Raw genomic sequence first — 27019 nt, 5'->3', positions numbered from 1 at the left:
ATGTCTGTGTATGTGTATATATACAAATATATGTATAATTTTGTAAATCTTAAGTTACTTTATAAATTATAGTTATTATCATCATAAACATAATCAATAACATCATTAGCCTGATTACTCTCTCCATTGATACAAATTATTTTCATAATAGCCTTTCATAATTATGGAAGTTTTATGGTTTAAAAAAATTAATCTGATGATTTCCCTCTCATCACACTCAATTTGGATCAATCTACAACATGGAAACAATGTAAAGATTGATAAATTGCTTTCTGTGGAGGTGGGGGTGGGGGAGGGAAGTAAAATGGGGGAAAAAATTGTAAAACTCAGAATAAATAAAATCTTTAATCAAAAAAAATTAATCTGTTAGCTAAGAATCTGATAAGTCTTCCAGTCTCTATCTACATTGGTCTTTGGGTATGTTGATGTAACCTAAAAAACAAATATAAATTTTTCCTGCTTCTTTTTTCTCTCTAGTAACGAATATGAATCTCCCCCATTGTATTAAAGGTTACTGGATGGTACCAATATCCTTGAATGGGAGGGTTCACATGCTAGGGACAAAGAGTTCGTGAGTTGGGAAACAAGATTCTTCCAGGCCTAATGAATGACTGATATCAATTTCCATTCAGGGTTGCCTTGATGGACAATCCAAATGCAGTTTTCCCAGACAAATCCTGCCTTCTCGTAGTGAAATTGTATAAGAACTCCTCTCCAAAGCTCCATTTTGGAGCCTGGTTTTCTAGCCAGACCCCAAAAATGCATATGTAATCTGTAAGCTTAGAGAAATTTAATAAATATGTAAGTTTGTTCTTTCTTGAGATCAAATTCTGGAGGCAAACATTGCCCTTATTAGGACAACCTCTGGATGGTAACCCCACGTTTAGTTTAAGTCTTTACCAAGAACAAACTAATGGAGGTCATCAGGTCACAAAGAGAATCTGTCATCAAATCCATATTCAGAATCTTTGATCAGAAAAGCCCAAATTGTTTTAGCCTTAAGTAACCCAAAAATCATCTCTATATTGACATAAGTTATTGGAGTAGGACTTGGGCAGAGAGTAATGCCATTATTGTCATTGTATTTCTGATATCTAGCATAGTACCTGCTATAATATACAAAGTTCTTTTTAATACAGTGAATGATTGTTATGATAATGAAATCCAGCACAAAGGGAATGTCCTTGTGAAGTCTTTTGAAATGTGATTGAATTTATATTATCTATTTCTTTTGTTTTCTATATTTCTTCCCTTATAAAATTATTATCTTAATGGTTATTTCATAGTAATATTATTGAGTAAAACAAATCATGGTAAAAATATGAAAATAAATAGAACAAACCAGCAGAAAGCAAAGAACCTTGGCCACATTAGCTCAATCCCTCTCGAAAATGCATTCAAAAAGAAAAAAAGATTTAATGTTATTCCTTCTGGCCATTTAGACATTCCACATGAGATCCATCTGTTTAAACAGAATTACTATATCTTGAATGAAAACTATGATTTTTTTTTAAAACCTAGTGACCATAATATCTAGGGACGAAAAAAAAAACCCTTTCTCTGCAGATGAAGTTGTATGTGTTGCATTGTTGGAAATCTACATGTACATAATCTAACTTATCTAACCTAGCTACTTTTTTTGTCTTATTGTGATCCATTTTTCATCATCCCCTTAACTCTGATACCTGAGAGCATCCACTCCTCCCCTTGTCCTAGGAATTCAATTGTTTTGTCCTTATGTGTCTTATCCTAAGCCTTAAATCTTTTCTGAAGTAGAGGTAATACTGTGATTTTCAATCAGTACTGCAAATTATTCATCAATTGAAAATCTGATTACAAATATATATAAAATTATGAATGCTGGCCAAGGATTTTTAGTTCTATTTCCTCAAAATTCTTGAGTGATTTTGGTTACAATTTACCTAACCACCTTAGCCTCCATTTTGTCCTCATGAAAAAGAACTATGATAATAGAATGGGAATTCCTTGATGGGGGGGAGACGGAGGTGGAGAGGGTTGGCTTGATACCATGAACGCTTAACAATAGTACTTAGCATGTAATTGGTGCCTAAAAAAATGCTAGCTGAGTGATTGACAATATTTTCCTTATTTCACAGACATTTCAATGGAAATTTGATGTTTTATACATATAAAGTCTTTTGCTATTTAGTATGCAGCTATCATCACCTATTTCATCTTTTTGTTTTTGCTCGGATCAGGTCATTGAGGGTTAGTTTGCAATTTAACCTTCTAAGAATTTGTGATTGTTGGTCCCTGTGATTGAAGACAGGTTAAGATTTTTGAACTGAAAAGTAGGTGTTAAGAGATAACCAAATTCAAATTAGAGATAAAAAAAACTGAGGCATTGAAGAGTCAAGATTTTATCTCATATATCTGATGCCATTTTCTGTTCTTTCTCCACAAGTATTAATTCCCTATAATGATTACTGCACAGTTTTAATAAAAATTACAATGAATTTTCATGAAATAAAGGGATCAACTAAAAGACTTATGTCATATCATCATCTCTACCATATTTGATTCACCTTTTATCCAGGGCAGAAAAAAAAGAATGAGTCTCTAAAACAATTAGAATATGTTTAATGATTCACAGATTGGCAAATTGGTGAGCAAGTACTTTCTCAATGGACAATTATCTGTCACAACTTCTTTCTGATGCAATAGGTTGTCTTTGAGAGCTGTGGTCATAAAAATATTTATCACTCTACAGACAAACTGGTAATAAACATTTCCTAAACTGAGCTAGTTGGCCTTCAAAGACAATCTTATAGGATCAGACACAAAGCCTTTCTACTCCATAGAATTTATCCAAATTTGCTTTCAGCTAGCATAGCCTTTGAGTATTCATGATCACCCCTACACCCCAGTGAAACATCAAAGAATTTACTCTATTAGGTTAAGGATGTATTTAAATACTATAAAAACCTGTTTTTTCATACTCATAGGCTTAAAACTGTTCATATTCAGATACAAAAACTCTGAATGATTTAGGATATAAAAGATAGAAATTAATCCTCTTGAGACACTTACTTCTGGAGAGTCTATGATCAGAATTTCTTTGTCAGAAATGTGTTTCCCGTTCCTCACGGTTTTCGATTTCAGAAATTAATTGGAGTAGAGAGGAGGGAGATTTTTTTCTTTATTTTTGTGTTCTATCTTATAGAATTAGCATTGATTAGCATTTAGTTTCAGGATCATGATGCAGTCTATGGTTTCTCTTTAACTAATGGACACAAGTATCACAGTATTTAGAGCTGGAAAATACCTTAGTCATCCAAGTGTCATTATTCTTTCATTTTGAAGGTGGGGAATCTTAAGCCTCAATGTAGTGTTAAAGTGACTAACCCAAAATGACACAAGTAGTAAGTAACAGAATGTAGCTTCAAGTCCAGTTCCTTTGACTCAAAACCAATACTCTTTCCACTACAGCCTTCTACATCTCATTATTACATGTAGTGTTTGTTTATTATTCCATGTGTGTCTTACTATACTTATGTAAAACAAAGCAGTCTAAAAGATTTATCTTCTGCATTCTGGTACCATAGAACATTTAAATATGTCAATTTATATGTCAATTTATATAGATTCTTGGCCTCACCTCCCCCACATATTTGGCCAAATCACATTCCCCTAATCTAGGGTAAGGATACTAAAACCTTCAAATAACATAGTTCATAAAGTGTATATTAATTCTATTTTATAAAACCAGTCCAAAATAGGGAATCTACCATATTTTAATGCTGGTTCTGTTTTCATGTCTTTTTCATACCTGATATTACTTATTCCTATTCTCATTTTCCCTTATGTATAAAATTAAATGTACATCTTCATGAGCAGGAGTGAGGGGAATTCTCAAGTCAAACAAGATCAGAAGTATAATTTATTTTTAATGCAAGTTTAGTCTTTAGATCTGAGGAAAGAGCAGATTCCTTTTCTACATATCAGAAATCTTATGGAAGAGGGTATTCACAGTCTCAAATATGAAGGCACCAGAAGACCAGCATTCCTGTCTCATCTTCAAAAATGGGGTAGAAGTAAAATGGTGTACTGTCTCTGGAGCTAAAAGAGATAGGTTAAAATTCCATCCCAGGTCTCTACTGGGTGTGACTTTGGGCAAGTCATTTAATTCCATGATTCTTTGTTTCCTTAACTGTAAAATGAAGCATCTGATGTGCCTCTCTCTATATGATGCCTTCAACCATTTATCCCCATTTTTGAAGGAAGGTAAGGTGCAAGTTAAGAAAGTTGGAAGACAGAAAGTGAACATCAATCATAAAAAGAAGTGAAAGTGGTACAAAATGTACTTCTAGAGTACATACATACTAAGTATTTTCATAGATTGAAGTAAATAATTTCCCAGTGATGTATCTTTTGTTCAAACTGCTTTTGATTTTTTAAGAAATTACAAAAAATTAATTTTTTCCCTTTTTTATCATTTTAGGACTCTCAGCATGTATCTACTGGACACAACAATCCAAGTAAGGACAGTCTTTCATTAAAGATGAATATGGGGAAATGTAAGAAATGATGAGATTTGGTAATCATGGAGGGAAGTTATAACATGTTGTTGACAGGAGAGTTCTTGATTATACACAAAACACAGGAAAACGTATATAAAATAGATGAGAAAACAAAATTCAGAGAAGGAGAAAAACTTGGAATAAGTCATATTTGCAGCTGAGCTTTGGTTCTTAAACCCAAGACTTAGCAGGTAGTGTTCTCTACTCAAGTAGAGAATCAGATTTAGAAAAGACCTTGAAACTCTGCTTTATCTTCGTCTAGTGGAAGGAAGGCTACGGTATGGAAAATGCTATTTTTCATAAAACTATTTCTCTGAAGTTGGAAAGAACAGCTTGCTTCATTAAAGTTGATCCCTAGAATATGTGGGAAGACAACAAATTTTAAAGGGTAAATAATTAGTTTCCTAAATTAAAAGAAAGTAGGTGGGAAAAGAAAGCCAATCAAGGGGTCCCAAGCTAAATTGCTATAGAACTCCCAAGAGGCTACTTTAAAGAAAAGCAGCACCTTGCTGGGCATGTACCATACAGTCTTCCAAAAATAGACTGACATCAATTGGGTGGAGGAGGAGCCATATTGCAGTTAGTGACTAGTAAAACATTTAGGCTTTGTCGTCAAAGAAAGAATGGAATCATTCTGTGAAGTTCTGTTTTAATTCTCTTTTCTGGCACCCCTGATTGGTATTAATGTTGTCCTGTGTATTAAAAATGCATGACCTACCCAGTTCGTGTCATTAAAGCGCACCAACAAAGGCTGTATTTTGTTAGTTCCGTGACCAGTCAGCCAGCTGAGAGCACCACTTGCCAATTACAAAGCTGCGTTTGAAGATGAAAAACACTCTGAGCCAGAAGATGTGGCTTTGAAATTGAGTGCTCACCCACTGGGTGTGGGGGGAAGACATCCAGGGGGGAGAGTGTTAGGATGCTGCAGGCTGTTAATGCACAGTGCAAAATTTTGCTAGAGAAAGGTCACTATGGGAAGATAATGCTGTGAGAATGCATACAGCAATGTCACTTAATTATCCTGCCATCAGCTGGGATTTACTGTGAGCCAGGGTACCGAGGAAGAAGTAAAAGGCTAAAGGCACTAGAATTCTGAGGAAAGATGATAGATTCAGTAATGAGTAGAGGAAACTAGAAGGAAAAAACATTTATTTTTATAAGCTCCTTCCACACTTAAAACAGAACACTGATGACCAGAAATTACTTAGGAGTTACTGTTGTTTTGTTCGTGGTGTCCCTCCATTTGATTCTAAACATTTCATGCTATAAGAGAGATTTAATAGAATAATAAGCCCACCAAACCTCTAATTGCCTTACTCTTGAGGTTGTCAAGGAGAAGAGGGTGGAAGGGAGCACATTTTCTTAAAAAAGATACTCTTGGTTAGAGACTGGACCTGTGATCTCCATTGTACAACAAACTCTATCATGAGGAAACCTCCCTCTACAAATTCAAGTCAGCATTTCTCAGTTTTAAAAGAGTTGGCTAGAGCTATAGTGTCAAAGTAGAATAGAAATAATGCCATGTTGAATTGTTATCGTTGTTGTTGTTCAGTCTTGACCTACTCTTCCTGACCTCTTTTTGGAGGTTTCCTTGGCAAAGATACTGGAGTGGTTTGCCATTTCCTTTGTTAAGTGACTTGCCCAGGATCACAGGGACAGTGAGTTTCTGAGTTTGGGTTTGAACTCAGATCTTCTTGACTTCCTGACCCAGCACTCTCTCCACTAAGCCATCTAGCTGCTTTTAAAAATCACAAATTAATATTTTGTTTTATTAATTTTTTTATTTTGTCTGATATTTTCTAATAACAATTTAATCTGGTTACTTTCCCAAACACTGGCAGTTTGTATCTGAATTTGACATTTCTGCATCTATGTGGCTTTCCCAGAGTCACACAGCCAGGATATCAGGGGCAGGAATTGAGCCAAGGTCTTTCTGGCTGACTATCCAGTACTACACTGTGTTTTTCAAATATACTATGATATGAATAAATCATTATCCAGAAATGATGCTTTTCAAACCTTGATTCTTCAGGCATGCCATTTTTTTTCTGGTGACATTTCCTACTACTAATGTTCTTGTGCTACAAAGTTAAGGTATGCAAAGGAAGACCACATTCTTTATATGCTATGAAAGTTTCTATGACATTTTAGGCAGAGACTAAAAATTCCTGGAATTCACAATGGCATGTCCTCAGTCAAGCCAAGCAAATAGATCTAAGAGAAAAAAGTGCTTAAACTATTTCACAATTTTTTAAGTATAAACAAATAGCTCTAACAAATTAATCACACCATTTTCTAAAAGTCTGATTTTTCTTTCTATCACACTGTAACCATATGACAGGGTACCTATATGAGATTTTTAAGATTCTCAGTTTTAACAAAGCAAAATTATTTTAAATGAACATGTTCACAGATGAGTCCAGAAAAATGTACAAAATATATCTAAAATGATTTTGAGCTCAGTTGTAACGACTGAGGATTCAGGAAAGAGCTCTTGTTAGGGGAGAGAGCCTTTAAGTTGAGCCTTAAATGGAGCTAAAGATTTCCAGGAGGCAAAGGGGAGGGATGAGATGAGTTCAGGCATGGGGATAACAGTTTGTGCTAAGATGAAGAGGCAACAGATAATAATGTCACATATGAGAAACAGCAAGTAGGCAAGTTTGATGGGAACAAAATGTGTGAGGGGGAGTAATGTGGGATAAGACTGGAAAAATGGGTTGTAACTAGACTTAGAATGGCTTTAAATGCTAAACTGGAGAGTTTATATTTGATCCTTCAGGCAATTGAATACCACTAAAGCTTCTTGGGCAGGAGAGGAACATGTTCAGCCCTGGTCATCGAGAGTATCAGTTTTGCACCTGTGTGGCTGATGAATTGGAGCTGGAGGAGAACAGAGGCATCAATTAAGAGGCTATCGCAATAGACTTGTTGAGAGATGATGAAGGTCTGACCTATGTGAGTGGAGAGAACAGCATAGATGTAAGAAATGTTAGAGAAGGAGAACTGACAATCATCAGTGTGGGGAATTATTGAGCATATGACTAAATTTGATTTAATAAGTCAAAGTGAAAGTTTAAGAAAAAAGTAGGTCTGTTATTTGGTAAGGCATCAGTGAATTTAAATATTAAAATAGTTAATCTATAAAGAAATCATTATATAGCATACTAAAACTTTGTTTCTAATACTGTTAATAAAACGAGTAGAAATCAGTAAACAATAAGTCTTTCTTGGAACCTATTCAACATCTCCAGTGTATTATGATCCTGAATGCCAGGTCCTCCATCAGTGCCAGAAAAATAAAATTCAGTAAATTATTTGAACTAGATTAACATTAATGGGTCAGGGTCACAGAGGAAGGCACTAAAACTATACTTCAATTTAACAACTGTTGTTGTCAGTCCTTCATTCTCAAAGAAAACTAATGAAATCAGGAGAGTGATGACTTGACTTACAGATGAATTGGATTTGAATGAGGCAAATCTGCACAAAGTCAGGAGGAGAGTCTATTTCAGTAATCAGAGTACAATGGAAAGATTAAGCCCAAGAAGACTGGTGATGGCCCTGGTCAACCATAATGCTATTCTTTATTATCATTTCCATCTCCATTTCAAGTAATTGAATATTTTACTTTAAATGGAGAATCTACCTTGCTCATCCTATCACAATTTTATAATCTTATAACACTGGGTTCAGTAATAATAATGCATAGACATCAAAATTGACAAATATTTATTGTGTATCTACTATAGGTATCATCAGTACTAGAGATAAAAACATAGATCTATGAATCTGGAAAGCATTCAATCACAATTTTGTCCAATTTGTTTTCACCTATTCCTCCTTATACTAGAATATACATGTATAAAACTGAAAGGCAATATTATAATTTCAGACATTTTAATGATGGGCACAGAGAGTAACACAAAATAGACTCCATGAACAATGTTTGTTGTCAGTCCTTTGATCTTAGTATCCAGTCCCATGAACAGTTCTGCAGTGGTTCAGTTTGTTGACTGGTAGAATTCATTCACTAGTTTGAAAATTCCCAACTCAGAAAACTCTAGTACCTCTTACTTTCCATGACCCCAATCCCACCAATTTGAAGATTGATAAGGATTTGATCCTTAAAAGCTCACATATTTTTAAACACATGAAATTAACTCCAAAAATTACATCATTTAGAATTTCGAGATAGGGAATATTTTACATTCTGTGTTTCCTTAAGGGATGCACTTCACTTCCCTAAAACATTCATTATCAATATTGAAGCTGTCGAAGATTCCTAATTCTTAAGTTTTTTTATAAATATCTTGTCTGGCTTTAGTTGTATCCCTCCCCTAAGCCAAAGCTTTTCTGTTGTCTCTGTTGCCACAACAGTGAGCGCTGCTAAGAGAATTGATAATCAGTTGCAGCTTGTCCCTGATTTGACTGAAGCCAACCAGCCACTCAGACCCCAGATCCCATACTAATCAGATCAGGGATCCCTCCACCTGTGGGTTTCTTGGCAGCATTATTGCTTGAGGTAAAATATATTTATTAGAGCAACAGAAACATTGTATTGGCTTTTGTTATTGAGGTTTTCAAATGTATGATACTTCCATTCCTAGGCCTGTTTGTTATGGGTTGCATTTAATTGCCTGTGTGAGGTGTACTTAGTGACAAGCCATAAAGTGGAGGAAAAATTAACCAGCTTCCTGAAATTAAAGGGGGAAGGATGGAGGGAGATTCTGCTTTGAGAGAAAATTATACTTCAGATCAGTTATGCTTTACTTAAAGCAATTATAGCTACCTGTACAAGGAGCATGTGCAGGGGTTGTGGCTGCTGGTGATGACAACAGTACTGGCATGCCTGGTATTGGTTTGTTTTTCCTGACCTGGAGTTAATTAACTGGACCCCTGTAAGTCCTCTCTAAACTAAATAGCTACATCACAAACCTAACCCAGAGGACAACTTCCAATCAAAGTGTGAGTTCAAAAACAAATTTACTAATTCATAACTGCTGCTACTGCTTCTGCTTCTGCTTCTGCTGGGTGAGAACTCTAGGACTATTCACATGGGTCACCAGGGAAATTCAAACAACTGACTTTGCCTGAATATTTTTTTCTTTCATAACCCAGGCTTATATAGTAAAATAAACAAATAAATAAAGATTTAAAAATAACTCAACCCAATTTCCCCTTACCCCTTGCACAGGATCTTGTCTGAGTTCACTACTTTTACCAAATTTGTGATTTGGGGCAAGTCAGCCAACCCCCTTGGACCTTGGCTGTCTCTAACTATGAAATGAGAGGGTTGGATTTAATGACTTCTAAGGATATCATCAGTCCTAAATCTGATCCTACAATCCATAATCCCTCAATGGAGTTTTCTGGTGGGTTTCCGTTTTTTAAAATTTTTTTTGAGGGAAAGTGGCAAAAGAGTGAGAGAATTAGGAGAGGAAAGAGCATTTTGGAGACCTATCAAGTACAGGAAAATGGTTTTCGAGATAGATTTAAAAATTATGCTTGTAATAAAAAGGGGGGGGTTGCTATCAGAGAAAGGGAAGAGCAAAGTTTTATGGGACCCTATTCTACAACCAAGTAGCTCTGAATTTTAACTTCATAACAGGTTGCATTAGTACAGGAAATTTATTTGAATATTGTATCCCTTAATGTATTTGTTGAATCTTATAATCACAATTAAGATTTAAAATTCAGGCACAGACCATTAATACTGACGTAGTGTAAAAGTGTGCTAGCCCAATGAAAAGGACAACACACCTAAATCAAGGTCCTAGAAAGGATGTGTATTTACTGAATTTACATCTGTGCCCTATCTATAAACTACCAGCATGTTTAAGTGATGAGGAAAATTAACATTTCTACTGTTAATCTTTAAATTGGTCTTTATAATACAATGGAGGAAGAGTGACAGAGAATGAAAAATACTAGAGGGATTTTTGTGGGTAGGAAACAGTATGGCTGCAGCAGTCAGGAAAGGGGGAATAGGTGGAAGCTTCTTTTGCTTTGCTGAGAATACTTTCTCCTAGGAAGGAAAACCAGCAGTATATATCTGGCCTGGTCCCTTTGTATGGTTATGCTTTTTATCACCGCATTGCTTAGGGCACTGCCAGCACCACATACATTCAAAGGAAATTGCTTACCTAATGAATCCCTCCTGAGGTTGCTTCCATTCTTGGAAGGGAACTGATAGAGGTTAAATGACAATATATTTGGAATGTTTTAGAACAGAATTTTCCACTCCCCCCTCCAAACAATAGAATATGAAGTAGCAGTAAATCTTAAACCTTAAAAGACAGATTTTCAAGACATTTGACACAATTATACTCCTCTGCCACATATTTTTCTATGGTTTTTGAGGCTGCCAATGAAAACTAAAATTAAGTTAATAACATGGCCTACCTTGACTACCATTCCCCACTCCTCTATAGTGTAGGTGTCTTTCTCTGAAGGGTTTAGGAATTAAGTCGATTACTCTCTCTCTCTCTCTCTCTCTCTCTCTCTCTCACTCACTCACTCACACACACACACACACACACACACACACACACAAACACACACACAGACACACGCACGAATTCAACCCTTTGAACATAACAAAAGAACTTGCTATCAGAACAATGAAGGTGCACAGTTGACTTGTCTGCCACTTCATTATAAAGCTTTCAGCAACATTTAACCAAAGTTAGCTATGTTCCATCATTTTCCCATCCATAAAATGTGAGTAATAATGCAAAAACAAATTAAGCTGACCAAAGTATTCATGGCATTCTTTTTAATTGAAAATTCTAATTTATCTGAAATGAATCAAAAATCCTTTTTTGCTTCAGCCCTTTCTAATTAGTTATATTACTTCATTTTATAGCCTCTTGGTCATCTCTATAAAGATCAATTTTCACAAAACATTTCTGTAGATACAACCATAGAAGGTGACAGATCAAGCTGAATGTGTGCAGAGCTCAGCACATACCCTGAAATTTGGGTTGAAAATTTTAGTTTGGTTTGATTTGGTTTTACTAAATTCTGATAATAGCTCATTTAAACTTGCCTCTTTCTTATGATGACTGAGTACTGCCAAAAAAAGTCTACATTTAATGGAAAGTTCTGCTTAATTGATAATGGTTTTGATATATTTTTAACCTTCAATTGATGTTTGGTTAAAATTAGGGTAGAATTTGAGAAATGTTTTTAATTCCTTGGAATTAAGTGCTATACAACAAACTTTTATCATATTGTAACATTAAGTATTCTTGTTTTACCCTAAAAGAAATAACTAAACCAAAAGCTCAATTTATTCATTTATAACAAAGTGGTTTATCTCAAGCAATTGATAACATTAAATAAATGTGTCCAGGAGACAGAGACAAGACAATACATGATAACAATACCCACCTCTCTAGTGAAATATCTCTTAGCAGTAACAGTTTTCAGGAGTATATGGCAAGCACTTGGTGTTAAGTAGCTAAAAATTATATTATGCCTATCACAAGAGGAATTTGCCTTTTAACTATGCAATGTGAAATGATATAGGCCCCATGGTTAAAACCTTCTACTTCCATAAACCAAACCAAGCCAAATCTTTAATGACTACAGACCGCAGAATCTTTAATGAGCCTCTCAGATGGTCAGGAAGGATTTCTGGTTTCCATCTCATTCTCCATTTACATAGGACTCCCAAAAACATTTTGACAGAGCTCTGGATGGGAAATTGCTACATGGGGGAGGTATGACATGTGGCAAGACTTCAATGTTCCCTTCATTTCTCAGGGCTAGGTATTGATTCAACGTGACCCAGTTTAGGTTGTGCTTATAAATGGGATCAAAACAAGAGGTGCTTTGGTGGTTTCATACTAATAGAATTTAGTTCTTTAATTTACAATAAAATGAAGTGGAAGATTCTCTCTGTGAGATAAGAATACTTTGGTACTGCATCCTGCATTGAGCCCCATAGTTATTTGTAAATAGCACTTTAGCACCTACTTATAAATCATTGCTTGGGCAATTGGATAGCATAGAAGAAATTATTTTGCAAATCTGACTCCCAGACTATAAAAAATGTTTAAAAAGCCTCCTGCTGCACATTTTGCAATAGTGTTAATAAGAACATGAGAATGTATTTTATCTCTATCAAATCTTGAAGACTGTTATATTCATGTATTCTTTGTATTTTTTCCCCTTGCTTCTTTTCTTAAGAGAAAGGTGATGCTGAGCCAAAGAGTCCAGACAATGGTACATCAAATACTTCGTAAGTTGATTTCATGTTTATTTAATTTGCTTTATGATAGACTAGTGTACTAGTTAAAGAAAAACAACAGAAAGAAGCTTGTGGTTCTCTCCTACGATAATGTCATTGTGTAAAATGTTTTTTAAGTGAGGATGCATATTCAGTTCATTAGTACCATTAGTATGAGTGATCTTTGAGATCGAGAAATGATCCTCTATGAACCATGCAAATATAATGGGATTTTTGGAGAGAGAGAGTGTGTGTTTCTGAGAGAGAGAGTGTGTGTTTCAGAGAGAGAGGGAAGGCAGAAGGAGAAAAGGTGTGAGGGGAGAGTTCAGAGAGAGTGTTTTGGGGGTTGGACAAGGTATTTGAAAGGTTAACTCTTTAAAATTAGCCTATCCTAAACATGATTATCTTCATAATTGTGAAAGTTTGTAACATTCACTAAAAGATACCTTGTTATTTAAGTCTGTGGTGTAATTTTAGAAGACTTCAGTGTGTAACTACCCCCTTCTGAATTGCTTGAAACCCATTTATAGTTATGTTTGATCTCTCAAGATTTTGTTGGTGTTTTGAGTTAATAAAAACCATCACGAAATAGACTAGGGAAAGATTCACTTGTAAAAGACTTGTGTTCCACACTCCATCTTTTACCAATTTTTTAAAGTCCTACAAAGTTTCTGAAGATCTCTCTTTTACTGGTGGTTTTTACAATAAGCTAATGGACTTGGATTTAAAAAAATATCAATCTCAGGGTTAAGAAATGAATTCACCTTCGGCTTCCATGAATCAGTAACAGAGTTGTCTCAGAAAAGTCATTTTTTTTAATCCCACTGGAGGAATGAGGAATGTTTCCTCCTGATATGGAAGATATGTGGGTTTGAGAATGTAGTGCCCATAATATATGTTACATTGTTTTATATTTAAATTTATATTTATATTTAAAAAGCTGTTTTATGTGAACATGACAAGAAGTCAGGTGTTTTCATGTCCACAAGTCATCACACACCAATAGAAGCCCAATCAAAATGAAGCAATTCTAAAGGTTTTTCTTTGTAGAAGATATCTATATCTGAAATTCCAGAAAAATATTCTTTACCATAAACTAAGAAATGACCTTTTAAGATTTAAATAGATTTCATGAAAGACGGAGTTTATTTATTAGACTGCTTTGCATACTAATAGTATATTATCATTTATTTGTATTAGTATGCATGTACATATTTTAAATCTAATAATATTACTCAGGTTTCTGTTTCTGTGGTGTCTGGGAGTGGTTACTACTATATTTTTGTCTAAAATGGTTCAAATAATGGCCATCTTTTAAAAATGGCATTGCAACAAAAGCTAAAAGGAGAAGCCTTTTAATGCCATCTGGAGGGATTTTTGAGAATTGAAAAAGATGGAACTTTTTAAAAAAATTCAACTAATGCTCAGTAATATATGAACTTTAAATAAATTCTTGTGATAGGATGAAAACTATTTGGAATTCAATTTCTAACCTATACCAATTATGAAAAATCATAATTTTTAAAAGATGCATCAATGCAAATTATCAATCTATAACCTTGGGGTCAAAAAGTGATAGCATTCCTGGCCTTTCTGAAATGTATTAGGAAAAACACTAGGATTTTACATTTAAAAACCATCCTAAAAAAATAAATAAAATAAATAAAAACCATCCTGAAAACCACATTCAGCTAGTGATTTGGGTATGACTAAAGAAATTCTTCCTTAAGAATTTCTAAAATATCCATTGCCTTAAAAAAATTGATTCCTCAACTCAGTATCCTTTCCTCACACAATGTGAAAAAATAAATTGTCAGGAATTACTTTTAAGAATGTTGTGGAGGGGTGGCTAGGTGGTGGAGTGGATAAAAGCTCCGGCCTTGGAGTCAGGAGTACCTGGGTTCAAATCTGGTCTCAGACACTTAATAATTACCTAGCTGTATGGCCTTGGGCAAGCCACTTAACCCATTTGCCTTGCAAAAAAAAAAAGAATGTTGTGGGCATTTATTTGAGCAAAGCTACCCCTCAGTCAGTTGCTTTACTCCATTGCCTAGATGCTGAATGATAGCTAAGGAATTGTGGACTGAGACTTCTTAAAACCCTTTTATTGATGATATCATACTGGTGTGAGAGAAGCAGCAAATTATGAATGCAGAGCAATAACTGGACATCATTAAAGCAAATGCAAGACCTGAGGAATCCAGTGGGTTTTGGTAGGCAGAGTCAAATAGTTATATAGAGATAAAGCTAATCAGTAGGATAGAATCTTAGGAGATGAACTGGACCAGTATGATACATGTGTCTAAGGGCAGAGTAAAGTAGAAGGTCCATACTAAAGGCCACAAATGAGGAAATTAACAGAAAGTGAAGTGGACAGGCAAGAAGATAGAAGAACACAAGAATAAATGCAAGTTATCAGGAAAAGATCTTGATCACTAAAGTGGCTTTTCTGCCTTGGGCTTCAAATTTATATAAAATGGTTACTCGGAATCCAAAAATCCCTATGCGGTCAGCCTTTGATAACCAAGGAATTGGGACTACCTGATTGAAGCAGAGGACATCTGACCAGAGAAAAGCATCAGTTTCTGGTAGAGGCAATAGATTGCCATCTTACTAGCAGAATTCTGGGATAACAGGCTCTTCTATTATGAAGAATAGGATTTATCACGGTGATTGTCTAATTTACCCATTGCCTCTCACTACACTTCCCATAAGTATTATCCAGTAAGATAATGTGTTTCATAGGACTCCCAAATGACTACTATATTAAGTTTACAGATAATATTAGTGTAGTGCTAAAATAGTTTTTTAAAATGTAGAGGAGGGGCGGCTAGATGGCGCAGTGGATAAAGCACCAGCCTTGGAGTCAGTAGTACCTGGGTTCAAATCCAGTCTCAGACACTTAATAATTACCTAGCTGTGTGGCCTTGGGCAAGCCACTTAACTCCATTTGCTTTGCAAAAACCTAAAAAAAATGTAGAGGAAACAGTAAAGACAAACAATTAACTTGATCATCACAATGAGCAACTATGATTTCAGAGGACTCATGATAAAACATGCTACCTCAAGGGGGGGGGGGTGATTGACTCAAAGTACAAATTAAAGCTTTTTTTAAAACATGTTTAATGAAGTAGTTTATTTTCTGTCCTCAAGTTTTCCATGACAGATATTTCCCAACCTTCTCAGCTATGAATTCACATAGACTTCTTGCTTTTACCCTTTACTTCCTCTGACATAACTAATCTTTGGTGAACAGGTGGCCCTTTTGCTTGCCAAAGTAATCCTCTCTACATGAACCCATGCATGATTCTATCCTCTCCCATCTTCTCCAGCAAATTGTCTCTTCTGTAATACTCAATAGTGGATCTTCATTTTCTCCTCATCTTCTGGTTCATCCTGTTCTGTATGCAAACATGCCCAAATCACCTTCATCCTTAAAAAGAAAAAAAATTATCTGATTCTACTATGCCAGCTAGATATCTCGTTAGATTTCTCTTACCCTTCTAGCAAAACTCAGAAAAAATTCATCTGTATTCACTATCTGTTCTCTCACTGACTTTTAAACAGTTTGTAATTTGCCTTTCAATTTCATCATTGAATTAAAATTGTTCTTTCCAAAATTTCCAGTTTCACTGAATTGCCAAATCTGATGGACTTTTCTTAGTCATTCTTATTGACCTCCCTTCAGCAATTAATATTGTTGACCTTTTTCTCCTAGATAATGTTCTTCTTTCTGGGTTTTCATGACTGCTCTCTCTTGGTTCTCTTCCTACCTTTCTGACTATTCATTCTTCTACATTTTCATCAATATCTTTCCCACTAAGACATCTTAAGTATTAGTCTCTTTTCTCTATGCTTTCACTCAGTGATTTCATTTACTCACATGGATCACTGGATCATAAATTTAGAACCAGAAGTGACCTAAGGGGCCATCAGGTTCAATTCCTTCATTTCACAGATAAGGAAACTGAGGTACAGGGAGATTAAGTGACTTGCCTAAGTTTACACAACTATGATGTTTGAGATGGGTTGTGAACTCAGGTTTTCCTGACCTCATACTAGCATTCAAATCACGTCGGTCCCTTTCTCATCTCTATACTGGTAATATCTAGCTAGCATTTGTTCTCTCTCTCTCTCTCTCTCTCTCTCTCTCTTCCTCCCTCTCCCCCCTCTCTCTCCCTCCCCCTCTCTCCCCCTCCCCCCTCTTTCCCCCATCTCTCCCCTTCCCCCTCTCTCTTTCTCTCTCCCTCTCCCCCCCCTCCCACCATGTATGTGTGTCTCTGTCTCTCTCTCTCATTATGTCTCTAGCTTGTCTCCCAAACTCTAATCTAGATCTACATTACCAGTGGCATTTCAAACATAACATGTTTAAAATAGAACTCATGTCAAAACTCATCATTCTTTCAAACTTTCCTAATACTATTGAGGACATGACCATCCTTCTAGTTACTCAGGTTTATAACCTAATTGTTATAACCTAATTGTTATCCTTGACTTCTGATTCTTACTTAAGTCACATCTAGACAGTTTCCAAATTGTGTCATCTCTTTCCCCATAATATCTCTTCCATGTATTCTTTCTCTTCAACCTTGAAGCTATTCCACTTCGGGTCTTTATCACTTGTCTGTCTGAAAGTCAGTTTATTGGAGCTTTCTCACTGAATTTCTTGAGTCAAATTTCTTCCAACTCCAATCCATCCTTCAACTACATGCCAAAATTATTTTCTTAACATAATTAACATACGGTCTGATAACATTATATCATTGCTTAATTATTCAAACAGTTCCCTGTTATTTCTGAGATCAAATATAAATTCTTCTGATTGGCATTTGAGCTCTTAATAGCCCATCTTTCTAGTTTGGTAACACATTACCCTTCTAATTGCACATTCATTGGTGTAGTAAACCTGTCCTTATTATTTTTCACACAAGATACTTTTGCTAGTACCTTCCTCTTTACATTGTGTGAGTGTATGGGGGCAGGTATATACCAGTTTATCAACATGATGTCTCTTCCATTAGAATGAAAACTTTTTTAAGGGCAACTGGTTTTGCTTTTTCTTAATATCCTCAACATAGTCTATAAAACTTAATAAATAGTTATTCAAAGATTATTAGAAAATGTTTGATTTAATTTTCAAGAGATGATTTGATGCTTCCATGTTCAATATTCCCTGACTCTCTGTCTGAAGAAAACTTATATAATAAGTAAGCATAGGACTTCTGTATAGTTTATAAGCCTTTGGATCATCTCATTTTTTATTCAAAAGACATGTTTCCAATGTACTTTTTGCCTTCTTTCTCATTGAGGCCCCTGAGTATTAAAGGATATATTGATTTAATTCAGAGGATCATATTGTAGTTCTTTGTATTTACCTTCTCATTCTCTGCAACAGATGTTGTCCCATAGGATGTTTCATGGAAGTCTTTTTGCAAATATTTAACATGTGCATTGCAAAATGAGATGACCAAGTGTTGTTTCCTAAAGCTTTTGAATACACAGGAAAACCAAGGCTGTCAACTCCTTTATTAGTTCTCCAGGGAGAAACTCTGAGCCATTTTTGGTTTTGGTTATAATACCTTTATCTTTTTGTTTCAGTTCAATAATTTATTTCAGATGCTTATTGAATTGATTCCATTTATACTGAAAATGTTACTATTGATTTGGTTGAATTCCTCCAGTGATATGTAAACTTGTTGGTCATTGAATAAATATCTCACACTTAGAGCAACTGCATTTTTGTTCTTGTTACAGGGAGTTTAAATATTGTGTTACTTCTTGAACCTTTTCGACCCTTTTTCTACCAAGCTCTATTAGTGTCACTGCAGAGGTTAAGGTCATAAAGGTTGGAAATTATTTTGTGTGTTTCATGTGTTGCCATAGCCAATTATTCATCACCAAGTAGCCAGACTATTAGTGACAATCTCCTTCTTATTAAATTAGACTGGCTCTCAGGAAAAAAGAAAAAAAAACAGACTTAGATTGGTGTTAAGACCATGTGTTAATACATATTCTTTGAATGAATGAATGAATGGAAAATTATTTGTTAGGTACTTACAGTGTGCCCAGCACTATGCTGAGCACTGGGAATATGAACAGAAAATCAAGTCTTTCCTCATCCTTAAGGAGTGTGTTAGAGGTGGCTAGGTGGCGCAATGGATAGAGCACCAGCCCTGGAGTCAGGAGTACCTGAGTTCAAATCCAACCTCAGACACTTAATAATTACCTAGCTGTTTGGCCTTGGAAAAGCCACTTAACCCCATTGCCTTGAAAAAAAAGAGTGTGTTAAAAATGTTATTTTAGGGGCAACTTGGTGGTGCAGTGGATAGAGCACTGACACTGGCATCAGGAGTACCTGAGTTCAAATCCAGCCTCAGACACTAATAATTGCTTAATTGTGTGACTTTGGGCAAGTGACTTAGCCCCATTACTTTAAATAAATAAAATTTTTTAAAAATCTAATTTTAACTGGGGGATACAAGGTCTATACAAGGGCTCAGCCTGAGATAAAGACCTACTGTCCTTCACGGTTCCACATCAGAGTGAATGGCAAGCCTCAAGGATCCCTAGGGTACAATTGCAAGTCCTGAGGGCTTGGAAATGTAGTGGAAAGGCAGATGATAAGACAGATAGTATAGTATGGAACTCCAGAGCATATCCTATCAAACAAGTGGTATGAGTGGTTATGTACACCCCTCTGGAATATTGGGAAAGAGAGAAGGGAATTTGAGGAGCCTACCCTAATATCTTTGGAAAATAGAGAATAGTCCTAAGAATTATGGTAGAGTAGAGGTTCTGAGTACCTTCCTGGAGATAAGAAGGAGGTTAAAAAGATCAGTGTCCAGATGAAAAGGGAACAAATAAAGGGGGTATTGGTGGAATGGTTGGAGGGAGAAGTCCCTGTAGAGCCTACTCATGGTAGACTAAGGATGGGGTGAAGAAGCACCTGCTTCAATTGAATTATCCCTTCAAAAACCTAAGTCTACTTTAGAAGTTACTTGTCTTTAGAATCATACTATCTCACAGCTAAAAAAGAATTAAGGGATGTTCTAATCTTCCCTTTATGAATCTAATTAATCTAATCTTCTAATCTAATACCAACCAGAGAAGGAATCTCTTCTATAACATTACTGTCAAGTGCTTGCTTGGATACATTTATTGACAAGAAAACCTGTTTCTTTTAACAATGCTTTCCTTCTTTTGAGAATAATTTACTTATACAGACTTCTTTTTAGTTAAGAATTTCTTTTCCTTTGTTAGGCACTCAATAAATGTTGATAGAAACACAGAATCTCAGAGGCCAATTGATCCAGTCTTGGATCCAAGTTTTTTCCTACTATAGTTCCCAAAATTAGTCTTTATTTGAAGACCTCCTATGAGGGAGAATATATTGCCCTAACTTAAGCAGCCTATTCTACTCTTGGATGGCTCAAATTATAAGATTTTTTTTCTTACATTAAACATTTAATCTTCCATTAAATCTATTTCTCTAGTTCTAAGAGTAGTTCTGCCCTTTGGGGAGAACGAGTCTAACTCCTCTTCAATATGATAATCCTGCAAATACTCAGACAATTATCATGTACCACCTTAGCCTTTTTTCCTCCACACTATACAACTTCAGTTATTTCAGCTGGCCCTTATAAGGATCAGCAGCCTAAAATTTGGGCTGCTGAGTAGTAACATACTCATCCTATCTCGGCAATGTGATAACTGAGTAAATCACTTAACATCTATCTGTTTCAGTTTTCTCATCTATAAAATGAGTATAATAATTGCAACTACATTACATTATTGTTGTGAGGATCAAATGAGCTATTCTTTGTTAAATTTTGTGCAAGCCTTAAAGCAGATGAGCCCAACCCTCTGGCCACATGCAATCTTCAAAGCCCATACTCTATTACATTATTCTTCAAAGCCCATACTCTATTACATTATTGGAATTATTATACTCATTGGAATTTTGGTTACATTTTAGTCATAAATATTAAATTCTATATCCTACCCTTGACAAGTTTCTGTTGTGCTGTGTGGCCCAGAAGAACTAAAAAGTTGAACACCCTTACCTTAAAATTTTCACTATTAGCTAAAATATGATACCCAAAACCAAGTGTTGTTTTTTACATGTGGCCTAACCATAGCCAAGCATAATATAATAATTACATCTCTATTTCTAGGATCTATGCCTCCTTTAATACAACCTAGAACAGTATGAACTTTTCAAAATTATTATGTCAAGCTGCTATCTAATTCTCAGCATTCAGTTTGCTAAAACTCCCAGATATTTTTCACAGGAACTGTTATGTAGTCACACTTAACCCATCTTACAACTGTAAAATTGATTCTTTGAACCCATGTATTGAACTTAACATTTCTTCTTATTAAATCTCTTATCTCATTTATTTCAGCTCATTGTTCCAGCTTTTCAATATTTTTATAGATCCTGTCATCGAGTGTTTTATCTAGTCCTTCAAGCTTCATGTCATCTCTAACATCATCTAAATTACTGATAAAGATATACAAAAACATAAGATCACTGTTAGTACTATAAGGGCATTCTTCTCCAAGTAAACATTGCCTCATAATGGCAACATTTTGGGTATGGTCATTAAAACAATTCTATATCTATATAATTATATTATCATTTCCTCTTCTACTCTATGTACAAATTTAGCAAGAGATGCTTTGTCAAATGTTTTGCTGAATCCTCTGCCTTTTTTCACATACTTGTTTGTTTGCAAACATACTTGTTTGTTTTCCCCATACTTGTTTGTCTTCCCCATAAGACTGAATTCATTGAGAACAAATTTCTTTTGCCTTTCTCTGTATCCCCAACATTTATCAGAGTTCCTGGAACATGGTAGATACTTTAAGTAAATTCTGTTGACTAATTGACTGACTAACAAGATCTCTGATAGCAACTCAGTCATCACAGCTCCCAGTTCTTTCCATATTCTTAGAGTAATTAGAGTAAGCCTAGTGACTTGAATTCATTGATGGTGGTCAGATGTTGCCTAACTATTTCCTCTCTTATCTTGCTACAATTTTGTTCTTTCCCTCCCCAAACCAAAAATCATTCTTCTTCTTCTTTAAGTGAAGCCAGAAGAAAAATAAGAATTGAGTACTTTAGTGCCTTCACTGACATCCGTTTTTATCATTTCGTCGAGTCCAAGCAGTGGCCTCATCCCTTCTTTGATGCTCCAACATAGCAACAACCAAAAACAAACAGCCAAACAAAAAAGACATTTGTTGTTGTTCTCATCATTTCTTGCCAAAGATATAATAGGTTTTTGACTAAAGGACTTGTCACACTTTCTCCATATTCTTTTATAACTTTCTCTTCCAACTGTTTTAATGAAACTATATAAAAACCACAACAGGATGGAATAGGTTAAGCACACATTTTTCACATTTTCATTCACAAATACTAAACCTTGGCATCAACTGGACTTAGGCTTTCTGTTCTACTAAATATAGTTAAGTTTCAAGCCCTCAGAGGATGGATTGTGGGTGCTTGTCAAGCCAAATTCCTTCCTCTGAGTCACTGACTCCCTTTCCTCTCCCACTTTACACAGCTGATGCTTTCCATAGTTAGGGAACAAGGTGTCTCCCAAAACTGCTTGTACCACAATCCATGAGTATAAAATAGGTTAGAAGAAACAATTAAGGAAAAATTCTTCCTCTATCCAAATGTATGCCTGCCTAGCTTATCTCTAACTGCTTTTGATATATCTCCATGATGTTTTTGAAACAACTGGTTCTTAGAGAGACTGTAAGGGGAAAAATATGAAAAAGAAAGAAAAAGAAAAGCATGATTTTTGGATAATGAATGAGACTAGTGTTTCTTTAGAGTGATGGAGGTCTTGAAACTAGCAGAGACTGAAGTCTGGTATTTATCCACAAACCAAGTAACTGGCAAAAGTGAAATGTTGGCTTCACTGCCCTGTTCCACCTGTTTACCTCGACCCTGACTTGGAAAGTGAACCTTCTGATGGTGTCAGAGTTTATTTCAGTAAATCAGCTCATGCAATCCCCACAAAAGCTTGTAGAATATTTTAACCACTGTTTCCAAAGTTCAACTAAAAGAGAATGCCTTCCTAGTCTTGCATTTATACTGTATGGATATACAGAGAAAGGTAGATGATGGATAAATTTAATACATGCACACACCCATCCCTTTTAACTCAGAAGTGCTTTAATTCAAATGTTCTAAGAACTGGGTTAGCATGAGGCTAGCTTTAAAAATTTCAAGTTGATCCTGGGATTACAAAACAGAAGTGTATCTAAACTTAGATATAGCATTGCTGGTACCTGTAAGATATGTGTGTATATATAATGTATATGTATACATCCATATATTTGTATTTACAGTACATAATTAGGCAGAAGCAAAATATTAAATTATTTAGAAATGTTTACCATTTGTTCATCTTAGTTTATACCATGGTCAAAACTGGGAGAGGGGGAATCTGGAAAAGCCTCAGGAAGAAGTTGTCACTTCAACTGTGATTTAAAGAAAAGTGAGAGTTATTTGAGATAGAAATGAAAAAAGAGTACATTCTCAACATAGGAAATGACTTATGCAAAGATCTGTAGACAGGATATGAAATATCATGTATGAGGATCAGTTTGTTGATTAGAATGTACTTAAATAAAGGATAATAAACATGAAATTAGGCTGGAGAGGTGGATAGAGCCAGAATGTAGAGGGCTTTAAATTGTAGGCTGAAGAATTTGTATTTTATCCCAGAGGAAATAAGGAATCATTAAAGATTTTTGAGAATCAGTTGTAATTGTTCAACAACTATACTAAAAAAGTTCTGACTTGAATAGGAAAGTGAGATGGTCAGATCTGAGTTTTTTAAGATTATTGATTTTTTAAACAAAAGAATATTGATTTTTTCAGCTGTGTGAAAAATTACATGAAAACAAGAGATAATAAAGGTAAGGAGACCAATTTAGGTTCCTTTGCAATAGTCCAATTGAGAGATGAGAAGAGTTTAGATAGTTCAGGGACAAATGCTGTATGATTGGAGAGCGGGGATCAAATGTTAGCAGTGTGATAGAAAGACAAAGAGAGTTGTTCATTTAGGTCTATCACAGAATAAACAGAATGACCAATAATATCACATTTAAGGATCACCTTTTTTCTTAACCTTGAATCAGGTGCTAAAATTATCATCCCTTTTTACTAATGACAAAATGAAAGAGATTAAATACATTATCTGTAGTCACACGGTTAAAAAGTTCCAGAGATAGGACTCACAGATTGCCTAACTCCAAAGTGTTCCTTCAATTATACTTCAGTTCTTCAGATCATGATACAAAAAAATTAGTTGACTAACAGGAAAGCATTATTGCATTTATAGAAGACAGCTCTAGAACCACAGAACCATGAAGCATAGCACTAGGTTAAAAATGAGGAAAACCTGGTTCCAAATCCTGCCACTGATACTCACTATGGAACCTGAGGCAAATTATTTAACATTTTTGTGTCCCAGAAAATTCTGGAATTTGTCTATTAAGTCATAGATGGATTATAATCTGTGGATCTGTATCAAGACAGGGATTTCCTCATCATTATCAGGCCTAATCCTTAAAACATCACAAATCCTTTGAGTACTCTCATACACAGAAATTGGTTCCTAAATTGGACCAATAGAAAAGAAAAATTCCTATTTATGGAAATATATATATACACATATATATATTATTAGCTCCAATCAAACCTCAAGATTACTATCAGAACTAAGACATTTATGAAAAAATCTTTTAAAATAAAAGATTTTTATTTTTATTTGCAAATTTCTTTATTTGCAAATTTTATTTTTATTTATTTTTATTTGAAAATTTAAAAACCAAAACATTTAGGAACTAAGAAAAAAATACAAACCTAATACCTCATTTCAAATGTATACTCTGAGAACTGAGGTGTCTTTTCTCAAGTGCTTCAGAGTTATTTTTTTTTCCTGCCTATTATCTTTTTTTCAACTTTTGCTGCTGTTTTAAATACCAGATAGAAACTTTCTCTCAAGTTGTTAATTTACAAAATGATTGATGAATTCTAAGATCTCAGTTCACTTAGGTGGTTAGAAATCAGTGGGTGATCATAAGAGCCTTATTTTAGAGCATGAAAGGAATTGTGAGATTTTTTTTCTTTTTATAGATAAGGAAACAATCTCCAGAGAAGTTGAATGACTTGACCAATGGCACACAGTCAGAAAGAGTTGGCATTTAATCTAGATCCTTTGATTGCAAATCTAATGCATTTTGCATTATACCATTGTGCCTCATCAAATAAAGCACAATAAATTTCACATATGGCTATTTTTATTTTACCTTTTAAAATTTTAGTAGCAAATCAGTATATTGAATTTTATTTCTCAAGATATTTTAATGTATTTTAATATATTTTAAGGGCATTTGAATTCTACTATTTTTTTTTTAGGTTTTTGCAAGGCAAATGGGGTTAAGTGGCTTGCCCAAGGCCACACAGCTGGGTAATTTAAGTGTCTGAGATCAGATTTGAACCCAGGTACTCCTGACTCCAGGGCCGGTGCTTTATCCACTGCGCCACCTAGCTGCCCCGAATTCTACTATTTTTTGCAGGCTAATAGTTAACTCTTATTAGTAGTATATTGTTGACTAATATACACTTGCTTTCTTCCCTGCCCCCTAGCTCCTTAGTTTCTTATAATATGATTTTGGTCCTTATCACTCTACTGGAAGTGATCTTTCCAAAGTCATTAATAACTTCTTATCAGTTAACCTAGTGCTCTTTTTTCCTGTTTTCAATTTTGTTGACCTCTCTGTAGCATTGAAAGTGGTTTCTAACTCTTCTTTCATATTCTCTACTCCCTTGGCTCCAATGATCCTCTAGTTTCACAGTTGTTCCCCATTTTTAATTGCTCTCCTTATTTCCTTTCTTGACTCATCCACATCCTCTTCATCACTCTTCAATATGGATGTCCTTTGAGATTTTCATTTTACCCTTTTTTCTGCTCTAGTTATTCTTTCCCCCATAGTGATCTCATCCACTTTAATAACTTCAGGTAATAAGAGCATCTTTCAATGCTACAGAGAGGTCAACAATACTGAAAACAGGAAAAAAGGCCACTGAGCTTATTGATAAGAAAGTTATTAATGGGGGCAGCTAGGTGGCGCAGTGGATACAGCACCGGCCCTGGAGTCAGGAGGACTGGAGTTCAAATTCGGCCTCAGACACTTAATAATTTCCTAGCTGTGTGGCCTTGGACAACCCCATTGCCTTGCATAAACTTAAAAAAAGGTTATTAATGACTTCGGAAAGATCTCTTCCAGTAGAGTGATAAGGACTAAAGCCATATTCTAAGAAACTTAGGAGCTAGTGGGTAGGGAAGAAAGCTTACCATGGTTCAGCTGGATTACAATAATGCAGTTTCTTATCTCATGACAACCTCAAGAATCAAAGATGTCAAGGACCAAGGTCTGGTTAACAGTTCAGTTAGGTGAATTTATAGCATGTTCAGAAACTATACTCAATGAACTCTTACTTTAATATAGCATAATGGAAGAAGCTATGGCAATGGAAGCAAAAGATTTGATTTCAAATCCTGGATTTTCTACTTAATTCATATATGATCTTGAACAAGACCCTTAACCTTTCAGGGCCTATCCTCTTTTATAAAATGAGGGGGTTGGATTATTTGGATTCAAGAAGCCTTTAAAATTCATGACCTTATGATTCTATAATGTGATATTATTAAAGTTGTTGTTTGTCTTTCTTTCTCACAGAGGACAATACTATGAATTGGATTTAAATGAGGGAGAGCTGTGCAAAATCACCAGCCTCACTCTCTCCTCCAGAACCAATGGCCTCCATAGGGTCCAGTGGTCAGATATACTACTGGAGATGAGCCTGATGTCATGAAAAGCCTTAGCCTTTTTTAAGGTTAAGGTCTTTCCCAGGTCTCAGTTTGTCTAAGACAAAATCCATTCAGTTATTAAGGTTAAGTAAAAATGAGGCAAATAATGACCTTTTTTTACTTACTTGGGAGGGATCAGTCCAGGGGAGGGAGATCAACAGGATTTCTGGCCAAAACACAAACAATTTCTATTTACAGGCACTCTGAGCCATTAGAATCCAAACAATGATCAAATGAGGCTTGGGCTGGGACCTGTTGTTGCCTAATCAATGATAGCTAGAGTGATTTGAGTTTAAGGCATAGTCCATAAAAAAAGAAATCTAACCTGTAAACCTCAAGATGTC

At 35.2% G+C, this 27019-nt stretch overlaps 1 protein-coding gene across 2 annotated transcripts in view; it reads left to right on the top strand.

The window, feature by feature from the left end:
• Positions 1–27019, top strand: part of AFF3 (ALF transcription elongation factor 3) — a 679787-nt gene that overhangs the window by 442004 nt on the left and 210764 nt on the right. For both annotated transcript variants that reach the window (XM_074213791.1, XM_074213792.1), the window contains exons 6-7: positions 4463–4499; positions 12735–12786. In XM_074213791.1, coding sequence (XP_074069892.1) covers positions 4463–4499; positions 12735–12786 — 89 coding nt within the window. The remainder of the gene's footprint in view (positions 1–4462; positions 4500–12734; positions 12787–27019) is intronic.

Source organism: Macrotis lagotis, chromosome 1 (assembly GCF_037893015.1).
Source record: "Macrotis lagotis isolate mMagLag1 chromosome 1, bilby.v1.9.chrom.fasta, whole genome shotgun sequence".
In the NCBI taxonomy this organism is placed as follows: domain Eukaryota; kingdom Metazoa; phylum Chordata; class Mammalia; order Peramelemorphia; family Peramelidae; genus Macrotis; species Macrotis lagotis.
Note: the sequence above shows the minus strand (reverse complement) of the source record. Positions and strands in the feature narration are given on the sequence as shown.